Source organism: Euleptes europaea, chromosome 6, assembly GCF_029931775.1.
Source record: "Euleptes europaea isolate rEulEur1 chromosome 6, rEulEur1.hap1, whole genome shotgun sequence".
Taxonomy (NCBI): domain Eukaryota; kingdom Metazoa; phylum Chordata; class Lepidosauria; order Squamata; family Sphaerodactylidae; genus Euleptes; species Euleptes europaea.
Genome location: NC_079317.1, coordinates 45389797 through 45407962, shown reverse-complemented (window position 1 = coordinate 45407962; position 18166 = coordinate 45389797). Strand labels below are relative to the sequence as shown.

General features: G+C 43.3%; 1 protein-coding gene across 1 annotated transcript in view; it reads left to right on the top strand.

Annotated features, from left to right (window-relative positions):
* Nucleotides 1-456: 456 nt before the first annotated feature.
* AQR (aquarius intron-binding spliceosomal factor) overlaps nt 457-18166 on the top strand; it is a 56239-nt gene continuing 38529 nt past the window's right edge. The window contains exons 1-11 of the mRNA XM_056851863.1: nt 457-488; nt 2130-2250; nt 2911-3051; nt 3900-3968; nt 4541-4641; nt 6372-6448; nt 9398-9462; nt 13188-13304; nt 14214-14327; nt 15861-15964; nt 17003-17105. Coding sequence (XP_056707841.1) covers nt 472-488; nt 2130-2250; nt 2911-3051; nt 3900-3968; nt 4541-4641; nt 6372-6448; nt 9398-9462; nt 13188-13304; nt 14214-14327; nt 15861-15964; nt 17003-17105 — 1029 coding nt within the window. The 5' untranslated portion in view covers nt 457-471. The remainder of the gene's footprint in view (nt 489-2129; nt 2251-2910; nt 3052-3899; nt 3969-4540; nt 4642-6371; nt 6449-9397; nt 9463-13187; nt 13305-14213; nt 14328-15860; nt 15965-17002; nt 17106-18166) is intronic.

Below are 18166 nucleotides of genomic sequence, written 5' to 3'. Positions count from 1 at the left end.
TGATTCAGCTTTGGGCTGTACACACATTCAGAACTTAAAAGTTAGTAAGGGTGAACATCTGTCTGTATCCAGAGGAATATAAAAGAACTGAAACTTTTGAAGGGACATAAAACTACTTGCCCTTCCTTTAGCTCATTCACAGGAGCGATGTTCAAATATGCAGTGGTATGATAATCTGGAAACTTGAGACACACCGGTCTGATTTGCAGTCCGATACTCAAGCTCACTTCTCTAGCTTCTGTGCTCTCATAGCAAGGGGATAGGCCAGCGTCTTTGGCAGTGCCATGCATAAGGTGATGTTGGGCCAGTGGAGAGATGTCCATGCAAAAAAATTGGGTAGTGGCTCCAGTCTCCATTAGCAGTATTAAATTGAAGGGCATCTGTGTTTGAACTTGACAGCCAACGCGGATTAAACTCATAATGCAGTCAGTAACTTCTTTCTTTGGTTTCAGATTTGCCATTAGAAAGATAATGCTTCTGGAATTCAGGTATGCGTTTTTGGAGCAAGAAATGTCCTGCTAAAGGAAATGTGACTAAGCAGAGGCTGAGGAGTGCTTCAGACAAAATGCAAGCCATGGTGTTCATTGAGCGAATGGGCATCTTGGAGCTTTGCCTGAAGCTTAGCAATTAAAGACTTCTGTCGCAGCGCCTCAGTTGATTGTGTCATCCAGACACCAAGTTACAGTTTGTTGTCTTTCCCACAAACCAGGATCTCAAATCGGGATTAAATCAGAGTTTGCAGTCTGCAGGAGAAGAAACGATATCAGCAAATCCCCCCATTTGCCAGAAAAGTGGGACCATTATTGAGCTGTATGCACATGAGCTCAAGGATTCCTACGTGATGACTTGCCTCAACCCCTAAGTCACTATCTTCAACCGCAGTGTTCTGCCCTTTTTCCCTGGCAAGAGTGGTGATGATACTGGCCAGCCTTGCAGGAAACAGTTAAGGATAACAGAGAGAGAGTCAGCAGTATTCTGCTACTGTCTGTGCAGAAGATGTAGTTTTCCCACATTCCTCTGCAGTGTGTTGGTTCTTTTCGACTCCTGGAGGAGCGATCAGTCCTGTGGCTGCAAAACCCACTTGCCGGTTAAGGGCTGGAGTGAGGAGGGGCAAGGAATTGAAATTGCAGAGGGCAGTTGCATCCTCTTAACCCTCTCCCCCCCCCCCCCGCCTGCTGACCCTCATGCTTGTTCCTCTGCGTGCATCTTGTAACCCCAGGAATGATTTTTTTTCCTGGAGGCCAGAAAGCTGTAGCAATGCAGAAGAACATGGGAGTGTTCTGTGCGCTTCCTGTGCACAGGTGGTAGCCAAATTCTTTATCTGCTATACGGAATGCTGAAAATACTATTATTATTCAAAATATTTAGATAGCTTTCAGTATGAATGCTCACAAGGGGGCTGCATAAGATGAGAATCCTGTGCGATACAGATGAAGATTTTGGCATGATGAGAACATCCTCAGCAAAGCACTCCTGTCTAATGCAGTCTTTTAAACTTAATTTCTTCTGTGGCTTGTTATTACCATCCATCCCTGTACTTTGTGTGTATTTCACTATTAGCAGCTTAGAAGAGTTTCTAAAAGTTTAGGTTGAGTATCATCACCTTCCTAATGTATTTAGATCTTATTTTATGCCGACTTTCTAAGTGCGTTTGTGAAAGTGTTGTTGATACATTTTGTTCTTGTTTTATTTGGCATAATCATTAGTTTCCTACGGACTTTCTTTGTGACGCCATCTTGCTTTGTCTCAAGAGACCGTAAGCATTGGCCTGTAGGTATGAAAGCAGGGTCTCAGGCAGAGGATCACGACCAGGAGGGATGCTTGTTCTCTTTCCCCATGAGAACTCAACATGAATTAGTGTCCACTATTAGGATAATTAGTCCTTGCGCCAAGTACACAGAAAACTCTTTAATGAACAATGGCTTCCCAACGAGTAAATGTTCTGCTGTGCTCATTCAGAGTGCCTTAAGTGCTCCTGATTTAGTAAGGTAGCCTATTCTTGAGGTAATGTTGGAAGCTATTTGCAAAATCATATAGTTTTTTTTTTAAGTGGCAGATAATTATGCGTTTTTGACTGGTAAATGGCAAATTACATGGGTAGTGACTCTTTGTCTTTTTGCCGTTCACAGCCAGTACCTCGAAAATTACTTGTGGATGAATTATTCTCCTGAGGTGTCCAGCAAGGCTTATTTGATGTCAATCTGCTGCATGGTGAATGAAAAGTTCAGGGAGAATGTGCCTGCATGGGAGGTAATAAACTTCAATTACAGTCAGCAGTAGCGTTGATCCTCCAATTTTCAACTTTCTTGTTGCCCATTTAAAGTGTCAGAAGAAGTCAGGATGTACAATACTGGCTGTCGACGTGCCTCGTCTGAAGTCATCTGCCATAAGCCTTTTAAACAGCAGCCCATTTCACAATGGAAGCAGGCTCAATATGAAAAGAAGCAATTTGTTTCAGTCGTTTTGAGGTTTTTCCCATGTATGGTGTCTTGATAAAGTGCAGCACTTAGCAGCGCAGTTTTCATAGTGCCAAAAGTGGTAGGAGAAGCTGTCACTGCTGGAAGAAGACTTCAGTGAAAACTGAAGAGCAACGTCATCTTGGGGCCGTTTTCACTTATGGGAGTAGCGTGGTTACAACTCCTCCTAGTTTCATCTCATGCTCCTGCAGTAACATAGAACTCTTGAGATATTTGAAAGGAGCTGAGCGGTAACTGTAGGGGTGAGGAGGGAGGAGCAGTCTGTGTGGCTCTTTGACACAAGGGTGGACGCTTTAAAAAAACTTCCTTATTGTAAAGCTACCTGCTTTTTAACATGACTCAGAAGGTAAGGTCTGACTCAGAATTCTGTTAATAACTTGCCTCTGAAAGATGCTCCACTTGAGCTGATTGGCAGTCCTGTTTTCCCATCTAGACATTCAAAAGAAAGCCGGAGCACTTCCCGTTCTTTTTCAAACGCGTTTTGGAAGCATCCTTGGCTGAGAACGACAGTGAATTCTCACTGCAAGAGCAAACAATCCTCCTGCTGTTCCTTGATCACTGTTTCAACAGCTTGGTAAGTTGGCGTTGGCCATTTATCGCATTAAGAGTTGCAGCTTATGCTACCTGCGGATATAGTGCGATATTGCCTGGAGTACCATCTTCCTACTGTGGTTCAGTTCTTCACCCTCGCTTGTTGCAGCCCTCTGCTTTTAAGATTGCCATTCATTACATTAGACTACAAAGGGGCAACTGGAGGCGGTCACAAGGGTTGTCCCTCAGAAAATGACTGTCCTTTGCTTGAAACACATTAAGGCCTGGATCTGAGCATATCGTGGAAGTATTGCACAACCTTGATTGCCTTCAGGGCCCCAATAATAAGAATGACAAGTTTAGTGGTGTCTTAATATGTTTTAAATGTTATTTTGTGTTTTCTTTCCGTCAGCATTTTGTTTTTATAAAGGTGATGCTTGCCTTGGGCCTTTCTGGCTTAGAAATCTAAAACTTAAATAGATCACGGCTGCAGCGTGCAAGTCACTGGGCACAAACAGACTATTCCTGAGGAATAGACCTGGGGAATTAAGGCCTGGGTCTGAGCATGTCATGGAAATATTTCACAACCTTAACTGCCTTCAGGGGCCCAGGAATAAGAAAGCCAAGTTTTGTGGCATCTTAATATGCTTTAAATGCTATTTGAGAAATAGACCTGGGGGATTATTCCTTGCACAACTTGTGGACCCGTCCACCCAAACACGAGCCACATCTGGTGGTTCAGCAAGTCCTGTTTTGCTTCTGGCCTGGGACTGCATAAAAGGAGGGGGGGTTGTCAAGCATCTGCTCATCGGCTGACAGGAGCACATGTTGCAGTGGCCTGCTATGGGCTGTGAAAGTATCTTTACTTGCTTATTGAATTTCTTGGAACAGGAAGTGGATTTGATCAGAGCCCAAGTCCAGCAGCTCATCTCCCTGCCAATGTGGATGGGCCTGAAACCTGTAAGTGTTCCGTAATAAATGTGTTCATTTATTTAAAGTTTTGTTTTATTTATTTAAATATATCCTGTACTTCCCCCCTCATAATGGGGACTTGGGTCAGCTTACAAAAATCTGAATGCAGGAAACCCCTGGGGAGCCATATGGGGTTTTAGATAAGGAAGTTCACATTCATGGAGACTACTGCTGGCTGAAAACATGGAGGTCTTCTAGAACCATGGTTGCCAGTCTTTTGGCACATGTTCTGCAAATGAAGGGTTATGTGTGGAAGTGTGCTCCTAGTGCGTGCTCCGTCACAAAGGCCATTCTGTTTGCCTCTGGGCTGCTGAACAGAGGAGCAAGCAGGGTTGATGAGCGAGAGCATGGGTCCGAGGAGTTGGTTCATTGAGAATTTTTGCTATCAGGGGTTGATTATTTGCAAAGAGTGGTATTCACTGATTTTTGGTTCTCTCGCAAATGCCATTTTCTTGTCCCAATGGGCGAACAGAAAGTTTTGCTTTTAAGGGGCTGCACAGGAGACGACTGGTGAGGCGAATGACAACACAAAAGAGCTTATTTTGTTCTCGCTGTTGCAGGCTCGTCTGGAACTCGAATTGAAGAAGACACCAAAGCTTCGGAAATTTTGGAATTTGATCCTGAAGAATGATGAGAAAATGGATGAGAATACACGAATGCAGTGAGTGAGCAGTAACTGCACTGTACTTTAAATCTGATGTTTACAGTTGGTCCTCTGGCTTTTTTGAGACAAATGGCGGCCCCTGGTGTAGAAGGCCTGCTTAATGTCCTGTTATTCCCTCAGCAGGGTGTGTGGGGTGTATGGAAACTGGCAGCATTGTCCCATCTCCAGTCTGCCTTCCAGACTGGTCAGAGTTTAGCTTGAGCAGCTTTTCCCTGCTTCTCAAGCCTGTGCCATATGTTGTTGGATGCCGTAGAAAAGAGCTGCACATATTGTGTGTGTGTGTGGGGGGGGGGGGGGTTGCCATGGCAGCCCTTGAGCTCCCACCTTATGATGCTTCTTGGGGTCCCCCAGAAGTGGTGTTTCTTGAGACATTTGGAGCTGCAGTGGGAGAGTGGAGGCAGGGAAGCTGTGCTTCATTACACAGAATTTGGATGGGATTGTGGCCCAGTGTAGCATGGGTCTGAGAAGGGGAGGGTGAGATCCTAGGAAGAGATGGAAGAAGACTTCTTACTTTTGACTTTCCCAAGCCTGTTTGTGGGGATTGAGCCCTGTCCTCATTTTCAGTCACGCGGCTCAGAGTGGTTGTAATTAGTGACTGGCAATTACCTGTTCTTGGATGTTACACAATGCAGCCACTCAGCACAGTATTCCTGACAGCTAGGCTGGTGTATCTGGAGTGTCCATCCACTGTGAATTATAAAGCATACGTTCATTTTAATTGCAACCCATTACAGCTTTCTGCAGTGGTAGGCTGTTGAAGTGCATGAGAATGGTATGTGGGAAGTTTGGATTGTTCTCCACACTTTCTTTTTTTAAAATATGGTATGGTGAGTGATTCCCCTCCCCCCCAATATTATAAGACATTCTAGCCACTTTAATTGGTTCTATGTTTATGTATAGGGTTGCCAGGTCCTCCCCCCCGGCTGGTGGAAGGTTTTAGGGGCGGGACTGGAGAGGTCACATGTGATGATATCACTTCCTGTTTTACTTCCATAAGTGCCAGGTCACCACTGCCAATTTAACACTCAACCACCCCCCCTCAATTTTTTTGTGTTTGCGCTCTGAAGCAGCCGCGGCGATGTGGCACTTACAGAAGTAAAAACAGAAGTGGTGTCATTGTGTGGCTGCTGCCGTGCGCACACATGATAGCTCCTCCGGAGTGACTGGGTTAGGCGATTGCCCGCCAAAACTACCCACCTGGCAACCCTATTTATTTATGGTATTTACACAAATGCAAGGCTGAGTTTTCCCCAGGTATCCCATAAAAAAAAATCAGAAGAGGGGGGCATCTTACATTCAAATATAAGTTGCGGCTATGTCCATTCATAAACATTTTTAGGGCATAACATTTTTAAGAGGGTCATTTTCCTTTTGAGTAACTATGCTATCTCCTGTGTGATGCTGGCCTTCTCAGGCATATCTGCAAAACCAGTCTGTGAAGTCTCCTTTCCGGCATAATGTGGAAATAGTTCTTCTTCAGTCAGTTCACAGATCTTACAGAACTTAGCTGCATTAATGGAACAATTCCTTCAGTATGCAGTGGGGGAAATTATTGCTAACAAAACCATGCAGGCTTTTTTTCAAAAAGTTAAGTATGTAATATCAGCATTGTAATCACTGGCATCACGTTCAGTTAAAAAAAATCTGTGTGGGTAGGATCTGCATCCTCTGTAGAGTCTTTGGGACGCAGACTATTAAAGACTCAACCTGGTATAATTTTTTTCCAGAGCATACAAAGAAAGACTATTTCTTTCACAGCTGATCCAGAAATTCATCTCTGTATTAAAATCGATACCCCTTTCAGGTATGTAATGTGTTTGTGTCTATGTATAAATATGTTTTCATGCTTTGAACACACACCCCCGGCCCATGGGCCACATGCCCCCCAGGAACATCCCATCTTCTACCAGCAACACCAGAGAAACACAAAATACTGCCATGTTGTTGGTTTGCTTAGTCCCAATCACTATTTCCCAAGGTTAACAGTCACCCTGCAGCCTGGCTGGTTCATTCTTTATCACCCCCATCTCCTTTTACCTTGATTCTAGGTCAGCTTTCCCAGCTGAGGTCCTCTGCCAGGTCTTCATAACGCCTTCCTCTGGCCACCAGCCCTTCTTGCAGGACTGACAGCTGAGGTTGCTAGGCCACTGAGGCCTAGTTGGTGCCTCTTGGCCAGGAATGCCACCTTCCTGGTCCAAGGGAGTCTCTACTGACTGCAAAGACCTTAGACCTGCTTGGCTATCCTTCTTCCTCACTTCTTCCTCCCCTACCTGTTTCAGCTGGGACATGCCCAGTTCCTGCTTCCCCGTGGCTGTTCCGGTGTAGGTCTTTTCTCCCAAGAAGAACTTTGCTGCCTAGCAGGGCTTTAATCCATCAGGACCTAACACTGGGTGTCCTTCCTCCCATCTGCTCCTACCATGAGCTTGCAGACCTCACAGGGCATCTCTTTCTGCCCCATTGCTGTGCTGCTGGCATGCTTAGGGCAGTGCCCCAATTCCACCCCTTCTCCCCCAGGGCTGGGGTAGCCCAGGATGTGACATATGCTTAAAACTGCAAATCTGCAAGATGTTGTTGGGGGAAGGAATATGGAACTCTGTTTCATAATGAATTGACTGTTGTGAAGGTTGAGCTGGGTCAAAGAAAGCTTCCCTCAAGCCCAGTGGCCATCAACTCCCCCCCCCCCGCCCCACTGACACATTAACTTCAGCAGTGAAAAGCGGTAGCTCTGCCTCATTTGCTCCTCAGAGTGATGGGGAGTAAAGAAGCTGGGCTCAGGAAGAGTATATAAATGGATGTAAAGCTTGGCAAGTGGATTATGGAGAGCATGGCACCATGACCAAAGAGCTCTCAGGATGCCTCTCTGGCCCTCCCAAAGTTCTGTGATCTGACAGCCTACTTGGGGCACCCAGCACAATGGCCTCAGAACTCCTGGGGTTGTGGATCTGGTTTCTCTAAAGTCCTTTTTTCCCAGCAGCTGGTGAGTTTAGCACAGTAGCACAAAATCTCTTTAAAGTACCCAGAGTCCTCCTGCCTGGCCTCAGAGCTTTTGGGATGCCTGATGAGTCACCCCAGAGTCCTTTGGCATGGCATGTTGCCTAAGTGAAAGAGAACGTGCTTGTGTAACCTTTGCCCAGTGCATTGAGATTGGAGTGGGAGCAACCCGCAGCTACCTTTCTGCCAGAGTAGAGGGTCTCTACTAACAGCAGAGACGTGTCCTGTCCCTCCTTCCATACCCACCAGTTAGAGACCTAGGATATAAATACAGGAGTTCTGCTGTGTGCGGAGCCAGCATTATGACTTGTTTAATCCTTTTGTCCCAAAGACTGCATGTTCTCAGTATGCTTAGCTCCCCTAACAAATGACCATTTCTATTCTGAAATGCATTAGACTTCTTGAATTTTGAGTATGTTAGTCATTTATGGACTGCTTTTTACTGTATGAAATTTGCCATCCTGAGATAACTTTGAGACACTGATCAGTGCAAACTAAGCATTGATAGACTATCTAAAGATGTGTGTGTGTTAAAAAACCAACTAATTTCAGCTCTTTAGATTAGATTACTTCTGCATTCTCAGAAAGCTCCTTCTGAGCTCACCATCAGGTTGTTATAAGGTTGGGAAAAAGACAAGTAGGATACATACTCAGTTTCAAATTGAAATATTGTGGGTTAGTTAATATCTTTAGTATCTGCAACAGTACATCTCTCCCAGGTGAGAGAAAAATACAACAGCTCAAGGGGATCTCAACAGAGTTTACTTGTGGAATGGCCACACTTTACCTGATATTAAATTATTTTGCACCACCGGCTGTTGGTTCTCTGATTACCTTACTTACCAGTCTTTTGATTTGGGATTTCTAAAATTGTATTTGGACGGAGATATTTTGCATACTTTCTTTGCTAGGAAAGGTTGTACAAAGTTGAAACATTTGAACACTTGCATACTCTTATGTAGATTAGTCTTCTTCTGTACTGTGCCCCCCCCAAAAAATCTACTAAATTAAATTATGTCAAGTAAGATTAGCCTTTGTGCCCTATGCCTTAAGAGAATATGTAACTATGGGGACAGGTGATATTAAAGTGAAGTGTTGTAGTTGGAGATGAATCCATGAGCAGACCTCTGCTCATGATTCTCTGGGTGCAAGTCTGCTTTGGAACAGTCTATGAAGTTCAAGATGACGCCACTCAAATCCTGTACTGAAAGTGAAGTCTGCTAATCAGTACAACATGTGAAAATGTGGTCCTACTGCCTAAAATACATATATTTATTCTAAACTCATTAAACCCAAGAAACCTGGGCGCCATATCAGTGAAACATCAGGTCAACATGAGCCAGCGTGGTGTAGTGGTTAAGAGCGATGGATTCTTTAAATAGTGTACTTTGCGCGCTCATAATGGTTTATGGGAGAAGATGGATCTTAACAGTCTTTACACAGATTGATTCTTATGGCACCGTGGCTTCTTCGTTCGGCATTGTTTTGGGACTTTAAAACAATACATGTTAGATTTGAAGCTTTCCCCTACACCGGGCTTTTCTTTCTGTTGCCCCCATGAAGTAGAACAAAAAGGCGAACTTAGTTACAGAGTAATAGAAGAATTGTAGTCATTGCAGAAAGAAAATAATAATTTCCCACCTACTGGATAAGTGGCTAATTAGTATTGTTAACTTCGCTCTTATAAAAATCTCCCTTGAGAGAATATTGTGTTATTAATCAATTTCAGGGTTACTTTTCAAGTTATCTGTGTTTGTTTTAGGCTCCCTCTCTATGGATAAAGTGCACTACTGTGAAAGATTCATTGAACTCATGATAGATCTAGAGGTAAGACAAATCTACAGTCATCTGTACTTTCCATCTAACAGAAGTTGTGCCGTGTTTGGGCCAGTGCTTGAAGCTGCAGATAGAAATATGACTGACTCCAGAATGTTAACCAATGAAATTATCTTTCATGAGACTGATGTGTCAAGCCTGAATCATCATCTCTGTTCATTTCAGTGAGGCTTTTACAGTAATCTCAGGTAAATGGTGTTGAAATGGATGATGATTGTTCAGGTTCAGGATTTGGAGCACTTTGTCAGCGTCTGGTTTTCCTGGTGACCCCTTTTAAGAACTAAGCGAAGGGTGGGTAGTCCGCACTTCATCTCACAACAGAAAGTTCCATTTACAAAATGCCACCTTTACTCCTAATTTGCCTCTAGGCCTGGCTACGAGAAACCCAGTTGAGGGTTCAGGAGGCCAGCTTCACCCCAGGGGTGGCTGGTGCTGGCAGAAGGAATTGCATACAAAGGGCCCCATTTAAATGTGGAAGTTTATGTAGAGAATGGCCTCCTCAGGTTCAGAACTGAAGAGATGCCTGTTCTTCGTAATGGCCTTTATGCTTCTCTGTTGTTTCCGGTGTGTTTATATCACGCTGCCATGAGCAACGAAGCATCAGAAAAGCAGTCTGCCTTTCTCACTGAGACTCAAGGAGGATTACAGAATTTTAAAACCATACAGTGGAAAAAGTGTAAGGGGATGCAATAAACAGCGCAATGGTTGGATTACAAAGTTAGAGAACAATGTACTAAAATAGTGTAAGACGTGACATTATGTAGACGGTACAATTACAGAATTGAGAAAACAGTGCAGGAAGAACAAAACAACACACACTATAAACAGTGCCATAAATTGCCGCCCTATTCTTTTTATAAAAGAGCCCACTGGAACAAGTCCTTTTTCCCACAGCCCTCATGTAAGCGACAGTCCTGTGGTACTGTGGAATAGTTAGTAACTTCTGGTCTTTTGAAGTTGGCATACAAGGAGGGCCATGTCTTAGGTTGCATGTCCCTCATTGAAACGACCTCCATGCAAAGGTTACCCCACGCTGCTAGCTTGCCTTGCAGATTAACCACACACACCACATTGTAGCCAGCCTCCGTGTTGCCACTAGGTCTGCCGCAGGAAACAGGCGCCCGATGCATGCAGCCTTCCTGTGGCAACTGTATTGTGAGCGGCAGCCCTCAAGACGTTCTGACAACATGATGTGGTTGAGCACTGATACTAGCAGTGTTCTTCTGGATTGCACCAAAGCTGCTATTTTGAATACTAAAGGAACCAGTTCATGCATCAGTAATTGGCAGGGCTTGTTTCACACATGAATGGCCATTTTTTATTTGAAATTATTTCAGCTCCAGGAAGCCTGTGAAAAAGACGGCTGTGGCACCTATTGCACAGAAGCAGTTGGGCACAAGGCATAGGTGCTTTAATCTTTTATACGGGTACGATACGTCTCGGTATTTTTGGCTGTGCTGAAACTCCGCCTACGGAACGTTGCAGTTGGTATCATTAAGCCCAGCCAATCTGAACTGCGGGAGTCTGTCTCCGGAGAGAGGGTATGCTAAGCATTCAGCTGGGACGCTGCTGGATCTTTGCCAAAACGCCAAGCAGCAAAACATTTCACGTTGGTTCTTTCTGTGCTGAGGGCATTACAGGAGAGCTAAAAGAGTTCAGATAGTTTCTGAAGCCCGTTGGGCTGATTGGAACTGGCAAACCAGAAATCGGCTATAAAAAGCCATTACGTTTGTTCTTCTCCTCCGGCTTGTCCCATCTGAGCAGACCGTCTTTACATATACTTCTGGTCCCTTTTGTCCTCCTTGGGGCATTTCAGTGTTTCATATTAGGTTACATCTATGTTATGATTGAGTCTAAACTACTTGAGCATTTCACCGCTTAGCAATGATGTGAATAGGATGAACGTCATCCGTGTGCTCTGAGTCGTTCATTTGTCTATCGGCAATGCTATATTTTGTGTGGAAAAGAAATGTGTACTTTCTTGATCAGTTCTGTTGCTATTGCTGAGGAGGTAGAAAGTGCCGTCAAGTTGCAGCCGACTTATGGGGACGCTGTACGGTTTTCAAGGCAAAGAGCTATTCAGAGGTGGTTTACCTTTGCCTGCCTCTGTGTAGCGACCCCGGTCTTCCTTGGAGGCCTACCATCCAAATATTGACCAGGGGCGACTCTGCTTAGCTTCCGAAATCTGATGAGATTGGGCTAGCCTGGGCCATCCAGGTTGCTGAATTTTTGTTTGTGTCGTTTACTGTTATTTCATACTTTAGTTCATTCTCTTGCAGTGTTCCAAAGAGATTACCATTGGCCTTCCCTATTCCCACGTTAAGTCCATTGTCTCTGCTTTGCTCTGTGCCTGCCTTATTTTTCTTCATGCCAATGGGAGCACTTTTTTCTACTTTACTTTTTCTCATTCAGTTTCAGATTCAGTGATTAATTTCAAATGTATTATTTCTGTAGCTCTTGCTTATCTTTCATCTCTAAATTTTGGTTTATTTCACTTCTAAGTTTTTATTGTGTCTTGTTTATGAGTTCTTTCACCAGTTGATATTTCTCTTCCTTTTTTCTTGTTTGAAAAGAACTTTGAAAAGCTTATTCTTAGCCTTCTAGTTGCTAGTTTTGTTGCTGGTATTTTATTGTCTACCTAAATTGGATTGTGGAGGAGCCTGGTGGTTTAGAGTGCTAAGCTGCAGTACTGCAGTCAAAGCTCTGCTCACGACCTGAGTTTGATCCTAATGGAAGTCGGTTTCAGGTAGCCGGCTCAAGGTTGACTCAGCCTTCCATCCTTTTGAGGTCGGTAAAATGAGTACTCCGCTTGCTGGGGGTAAAGTGTAGATGACTGGGGAAGGCAATGGCAAACCACCCTGTAAACAAAGTCTGCCTAGTAAATGTCATGCTGTAAGTTCACCCCATGGGCCAGTAATGACCCAATGCTTGCACAAGAGACTACCTTCGATTATAAACCTATTGGGAATAGCTTAATTTATTTTAAAGTGTGCTTTCTACAATACTTTGTTTTTAGATACTTCAGAAATAATACATGCAGCAGACAAGTTGTGACTCTGCAAAGGAATTGCAGGAAGGAGAAAAGATCAGGAAATTCTCCCCCTGCCCCAGTACAATAAAACCTCCTAAACTCTGGGACTAGGCAAGTAGTTTTCTGCTCACACAGTCCTGAACCACAGCAGCCGAACTTGTCTGATCTTGAACCTTGTGATAAAATGCAGGAGGGAGAGCTTTTTTAACCACTCCCTGTTTTGTGACGAGTAGGCAGGGAATGTATTCTTCACGAGTTTGCAATCTCTCATCACTGATCTCACCCCTTCATTTCTACTGCTATCAGCTGTTAGGAGCTCTGCCCCATTCATAGGAGAAATTGACTTGGGTATGTATAGTTTAGAATTGTAGGAACTATTTGGGGTGGGGGAGGGGCGTTAGGGCTCTTTATGTCTCCTGACTTTAATCATCCCTTGCAGCATATTATAAGCTTTAGGGCCTTGAGCAAGCCAATGTTCCCTTCTATCTCCTTTCCCCACCACTTTGCTTCTCCACTGATAGGCACAGGACTGTCAAGTTTGCTATTGGAAGGCGTGATATCACTTGACCCTTATGGCAATGAATCCCCATCAACTTTTTATGAAGCACTGAATCGAACCAGTCTTCTGGTTGTGAACAAAACCTGATGTATTGAGTTGTTCATAATATGTTGTTGTTTATTCTAGGCCTTGCTTCCAACACGGCGATGGTTTAATACTATCTTAGATGATTCCCACCTAGTTGTACATTGCTACTTATCCAGTCTGGCCAAAAGAGACAAGGAGGGTCATCTTTTCTGCCAGGTGAGACTTGCTGTTGTTTCACAAAGGCTTCTCTGAGCAGCTAGCCAATGGGATGCTACATTTTGTACTTGTAACAAATGCAAAGTGATGGCTGGGGATCGTCGTTATTTTTATGTAAAACATTTATTAGCGGCCCTTCTACCTCCTGGAACTCAAAGTGGCTCCACTGCAGCTTTAAATAAAATTGTCTTCAGTAGTCTCCACCGGATGAACTCCTTTGATTTGTGGGTCAGTCAGGAGGCCTCTCCCCACAATCTTAATTCCTAGCCAGGAACATATGGGAGAAGACGGTCCTTCAGATGCCCCAGTCCCAAACCACATAGGGCTTTAAAGGACAAAACCAACACCTTGAATTGGGCTCAGGGTGAATTGGAAGCCAGTGTAATTGGCCTGGTAGGGCTTTTGCCCAGCAAGGCTTCTGATTGACAATTGGCTGTGCGGAGTTTTTAAATGTTACTTTGGCAGCAGCTGCCGACACATCACAAGGATCTAGACTGTTACTGAAGGTAAGTTGTGGCATTTGTTTTGTGGCTGGCTCTGCCACCTGCAGCAACCATTTTGTGGGAGCCATTTTGTTGCTGCATCCACCATTCTGTGTCAGAATTCCAAGTGTGCCCCTAGGCTCAAAAGGTTGGGGACCCATTATTTAGGGTCTTAAAGATAAGGAGTTTCAACTGTGCCTGGAAGCAATCAGGCAAATTTCTTAGTTATGCTTTATTAATAACTCGGGGAATTTATTTCTCAAATTACTACCTTTAAAAGTGTAGACACAGTATGTCTGATATTAAAATATTAAAACCTAGCTGATTTCAGCCCTCCCACAATGTTTATCATTTATCGTAGGATAATTCAACAGCCCTTTTTTTCTTAAAAAAAATTGTAACCCAATTTATCATGAATTTATTTCAGCTTTTAGATATGCTAAAATTCTACACTGGTTTTGAAATTAATGACCAGACTGGAAATGCGTTGACAGAGAATGAGATGACGACAATTCACTATGACAGAATTACTTCCCTCCAGGTTTGTAATGCCCTCTGTTTCAGCAGTTAAATTTTTATTATCCTTTAACGTCGTGTACCTTTTTGTTAAATTGTAGTTGCAAAACATTTCCCCTGTCCTGGGATCAGATTCTATTTTTATTTCATTCTGCATCACTCTTCACACTGTCCTGAAGCCCTCGACGTTAGCGTTATATTGAGTATTCAGATAAGAGGTGATGACTAGCTTGAAAAAGACCATGGCTTCGCTTCATTTGTAAGCCTAGAAATAGTGTCTCTTCTATATTTGATCCTGCCTCCTCTTATGAGCAAGCACAGTTCATCAGGCCATGGTCATCCAAGAAACTGTGGCTGTTTCAGGGATGACCTTGGTTACCAAATGTATTGCGCGGGCTGATAAACCACCATAATCCTGTGCAGGTGATCAGTTCCATGATGGAATGGGGAACGGCTTATTCTAGTGCCCGTCTCTCACCTGGCATTTGTACATTGGGCTTCAAGCGCAAAGCCCACTGCGCACGGGCTCAGTCTGCCTGGTCTGCACACCACAGCGTTGGCCTGTGCCAATCACATAGATAAAACTGAATGGTTATGGGCACTCAGGCAAAGTTAAAATCCAAAGCAGAAATGTTGCACAGGTACACAATGTGGCTTGAATATCCGTTGAAAGCTCATGTCATCCCCCTTCCGCCAAGGAGTAGCAGATACTCTGAAGTTCGCCACAAAATATGGAATATTTTTGCATAACAATTTGAATTGCGTCTCGTTAATTCGGAAGCTCTGCATGCATGCGCACATGTACACACTCAAACCCTTTTTGCATGTCTCTTGCTCAAGCATTATGGTTTTCTGGTTCACCCTTGGCTTTTGGTGACTGCTTGTGTTGGAGAAGATTGGAGAGCTTGCCTATTTGGGAGCAAGTAATTTTCATCTCAAAGGAACTGAGGTCAGGAGGCTTTATTAACCACTCAAACACCCCCATGTGCGTAGTAAAGGCTGTTTTGGCCTGTGCTTCAGGTGCCAACCCAGTTTGCCAGTACCCCCTTGATAGGTAAAAAGTACTGATAAACTTATCCCCCCCCATGCCATGTCTAAGAGTTCATCCATCTGAAGCATAGGGTACCCATCTGCCTGAGTAATTGCATTCAGTTTTCTGTAATCAACACAGAATCGCACAGTGCCATCTGGTTTCTTAACTAGAACAATGGGGGCAGTCTCAGATGGGGTGATCACTCCCAATTCTGTTTGATCTCTTTCTCCACACATTCAGCCTCCTTCCCCATAGACTGCTAGAGTCGTGACACAGAGGCAGGCAATGGCAAACCACCTCTAAGTGTCTCATGCCTTGAAAACCCCACCAGGTGTCGCCATAAGACAGATGTGACAGCAAAAAAAGTCTTCATTCAGTATTAGAAACTGCCACGTATTGTATGTGGCTTGGCATGTTAAATTGGAGTGTGCACGCTGTGGGCTAAAGGCAGGGCATATATATTTTAAATGAATGCTTCCTTAGAGAAAGTATAATATTTGATTCTTTTTCTTGTTTGGTTTACAGAGAGCAGCTTTTGCTCATTTTCCTGAACTGTACAATTTCGCCCTCTCAAATGTGTCAGCTGTCGATACGCGTGACTCACTGGTAAAACTTTTTGGTCCTTTAAGGTGAGTTTCTCCACCTCTTGGTAACACTTTGTACTTTCTTATGGATGTTGCAATGTGTAGAGTAAGTTTTGAAGATTTTTTTTGAGCAACAGTTGGGATTGGGTGTTCTTTTGTATTTTTTTTTAAATCAAAGTGCTTGAAAATTATATGAAATACTTTGATTGAAATGAAGATTTTCTGTCTTTCATCTTTAATGGCAACAACTAATGAGAATTAGGAGGAAGGAATTACTAGTTTACTTTTTGCAAATATCAGCTCCCTAGCAGTTTAAAGAAGCCATTTTTTTTGGGGGGGGGGGCATGTCAGCAGCTTCCAGAAACAAAATCCCTGCTGTGTGACTCCTTGCAACCCATGACTCCTATGTTTAGGGGTTTTATTGGTTGAAATAAGTTGTTTGGGAAAGAAGTATGCTTTTGTGTCATAAATTTTAAAGAATAATCTGGATACAAATGGTAGGGATGTTAAGTTCCTCTAGAAGGGAGCAAGAGTGCTGGTGTCTAAATTAAAGTTGTGGCTAGGAGTTTTTCCTTGGCCTTTTCCCTTTTTGAGGCAGTACAGGTAGAGTATCCCATATCCGGACTGACCGGAAAACCGGACCCTTCAAGCTGCATGCAGGCAGATCTGTGCTGTCTGCTTTCAGTGTTTCCTCTCACCTAAAAAAATTAAGTACAGTGTACACTGCAATGTAGGTGGAGACTGTAAGCCTGCCGTTGTTAATTTGTGTTTTGTTGTGGCTCTTATTTAACAGCTGATACAGGTATTCTGGTGAGATAGTTACACCTTTGCTTTCTGATGGTTCAATGTATACAAAATTGTTAAAAATAAAACATAAATTAATTTGGATCTCATCCCCAAGATATCTCATTAGGAATATGCAAAAATTCCAAAATATTTCAATGTACAGAAAGATCTTAAATATGGACCCCTTTTGGTCCCAAGTGGTCCAGATAAGGGGTACTCAACTTTTACTGATAAAGGTCCAGTCATAAGTGTCATCTTTTTCTTTCTGACTCTTAACCCTTTTGCTTTATTGTTCAGTCCTGTCACACTCCACCAGGTGGCATCATATCTCTGTTTACTGCCAGCCCTACCTGAAGGGGAAGATACAAGCTATGAAAAAGAATTTCTACTAGAACTATTGGTAAATTCTGGTACCTCTTTTGGCTTCAGCAAGTTCTTTATTTATTTTTAATTTCCACAGTAATACTGAATTGACAAATCAGGCCAGAAATGACTATATATGTGTGTGTATTTAATGTAAAATCCCACCTTATAGCTCTGGACAGGTTACACACATTATTTATAAGATTAATATTAAAGGGACTCTTGCTCTAAATTATCTGTAGGGAAGAAAGCAATAGCATGGTACATTAAGCAAGAAAACATTACATTGCATGCATGTTGTTGTTCCTGTTGGATTAAACGTATGAGCTTGAATACACCAGAGAGCATAATTCCCTACGGAGCATAATTTTCTCTCTCCTCCACCTTCCCATTGCAACCCATAATGCTGCTCCTCTTGAGTTCCATTTTATTAGCCGTAATGTGATTGTGTATGGGAACACATCTGTAGTTCTGGGCTGCTTTTTATCACTGTGTTGTAATGTGTGCATAATTCTCATATGTTTGTGCATTTATTGAAATCTCTTAATGCTTAAATGTGGAATAGCCTTTTGAGGACGAGAGGGGCATTGTAATTTTTTTCCAGCGACCATGTTCTTTGTATTTTGCTGCCTTGCATCTTAATTCAGTGAAGGCTTCAAAAAAGACATAGAGATCTCCTACTCATATTTCCCAGTGAGTCACTGAAATTGCAATGATTTCATAAGAACATAAGAAAAGCTGTGCTGGATCAGACCCAAGGCCCCTCTAGTCCAGCATTCTTTTCACACAGTAGCCAAACAACTATCTCTAAGAAGCCCACAAAGCAGAAGACTGCAACAGAATCATCCTGCCTGTCCTCCCTAGGAGGTGATTTCAGGAGGCATACCACCTCTGATACTGGAGGGAGTTGATATCCAGCATTAATAGTAGCCATTGATAGTCCAGTCCTCCATGAATTTGTCCACTCCCCTTTTTAAAGCTTTCCAAGTCAGCGGTCATGACCACATCCTGTGGCAGCGATTTCCCACCCTTCAGCTTAAATGGATGACCTTGGGTTCTAGTATTATGAGAGAGGGACAAAAGCTTTTCCCTGTCCAC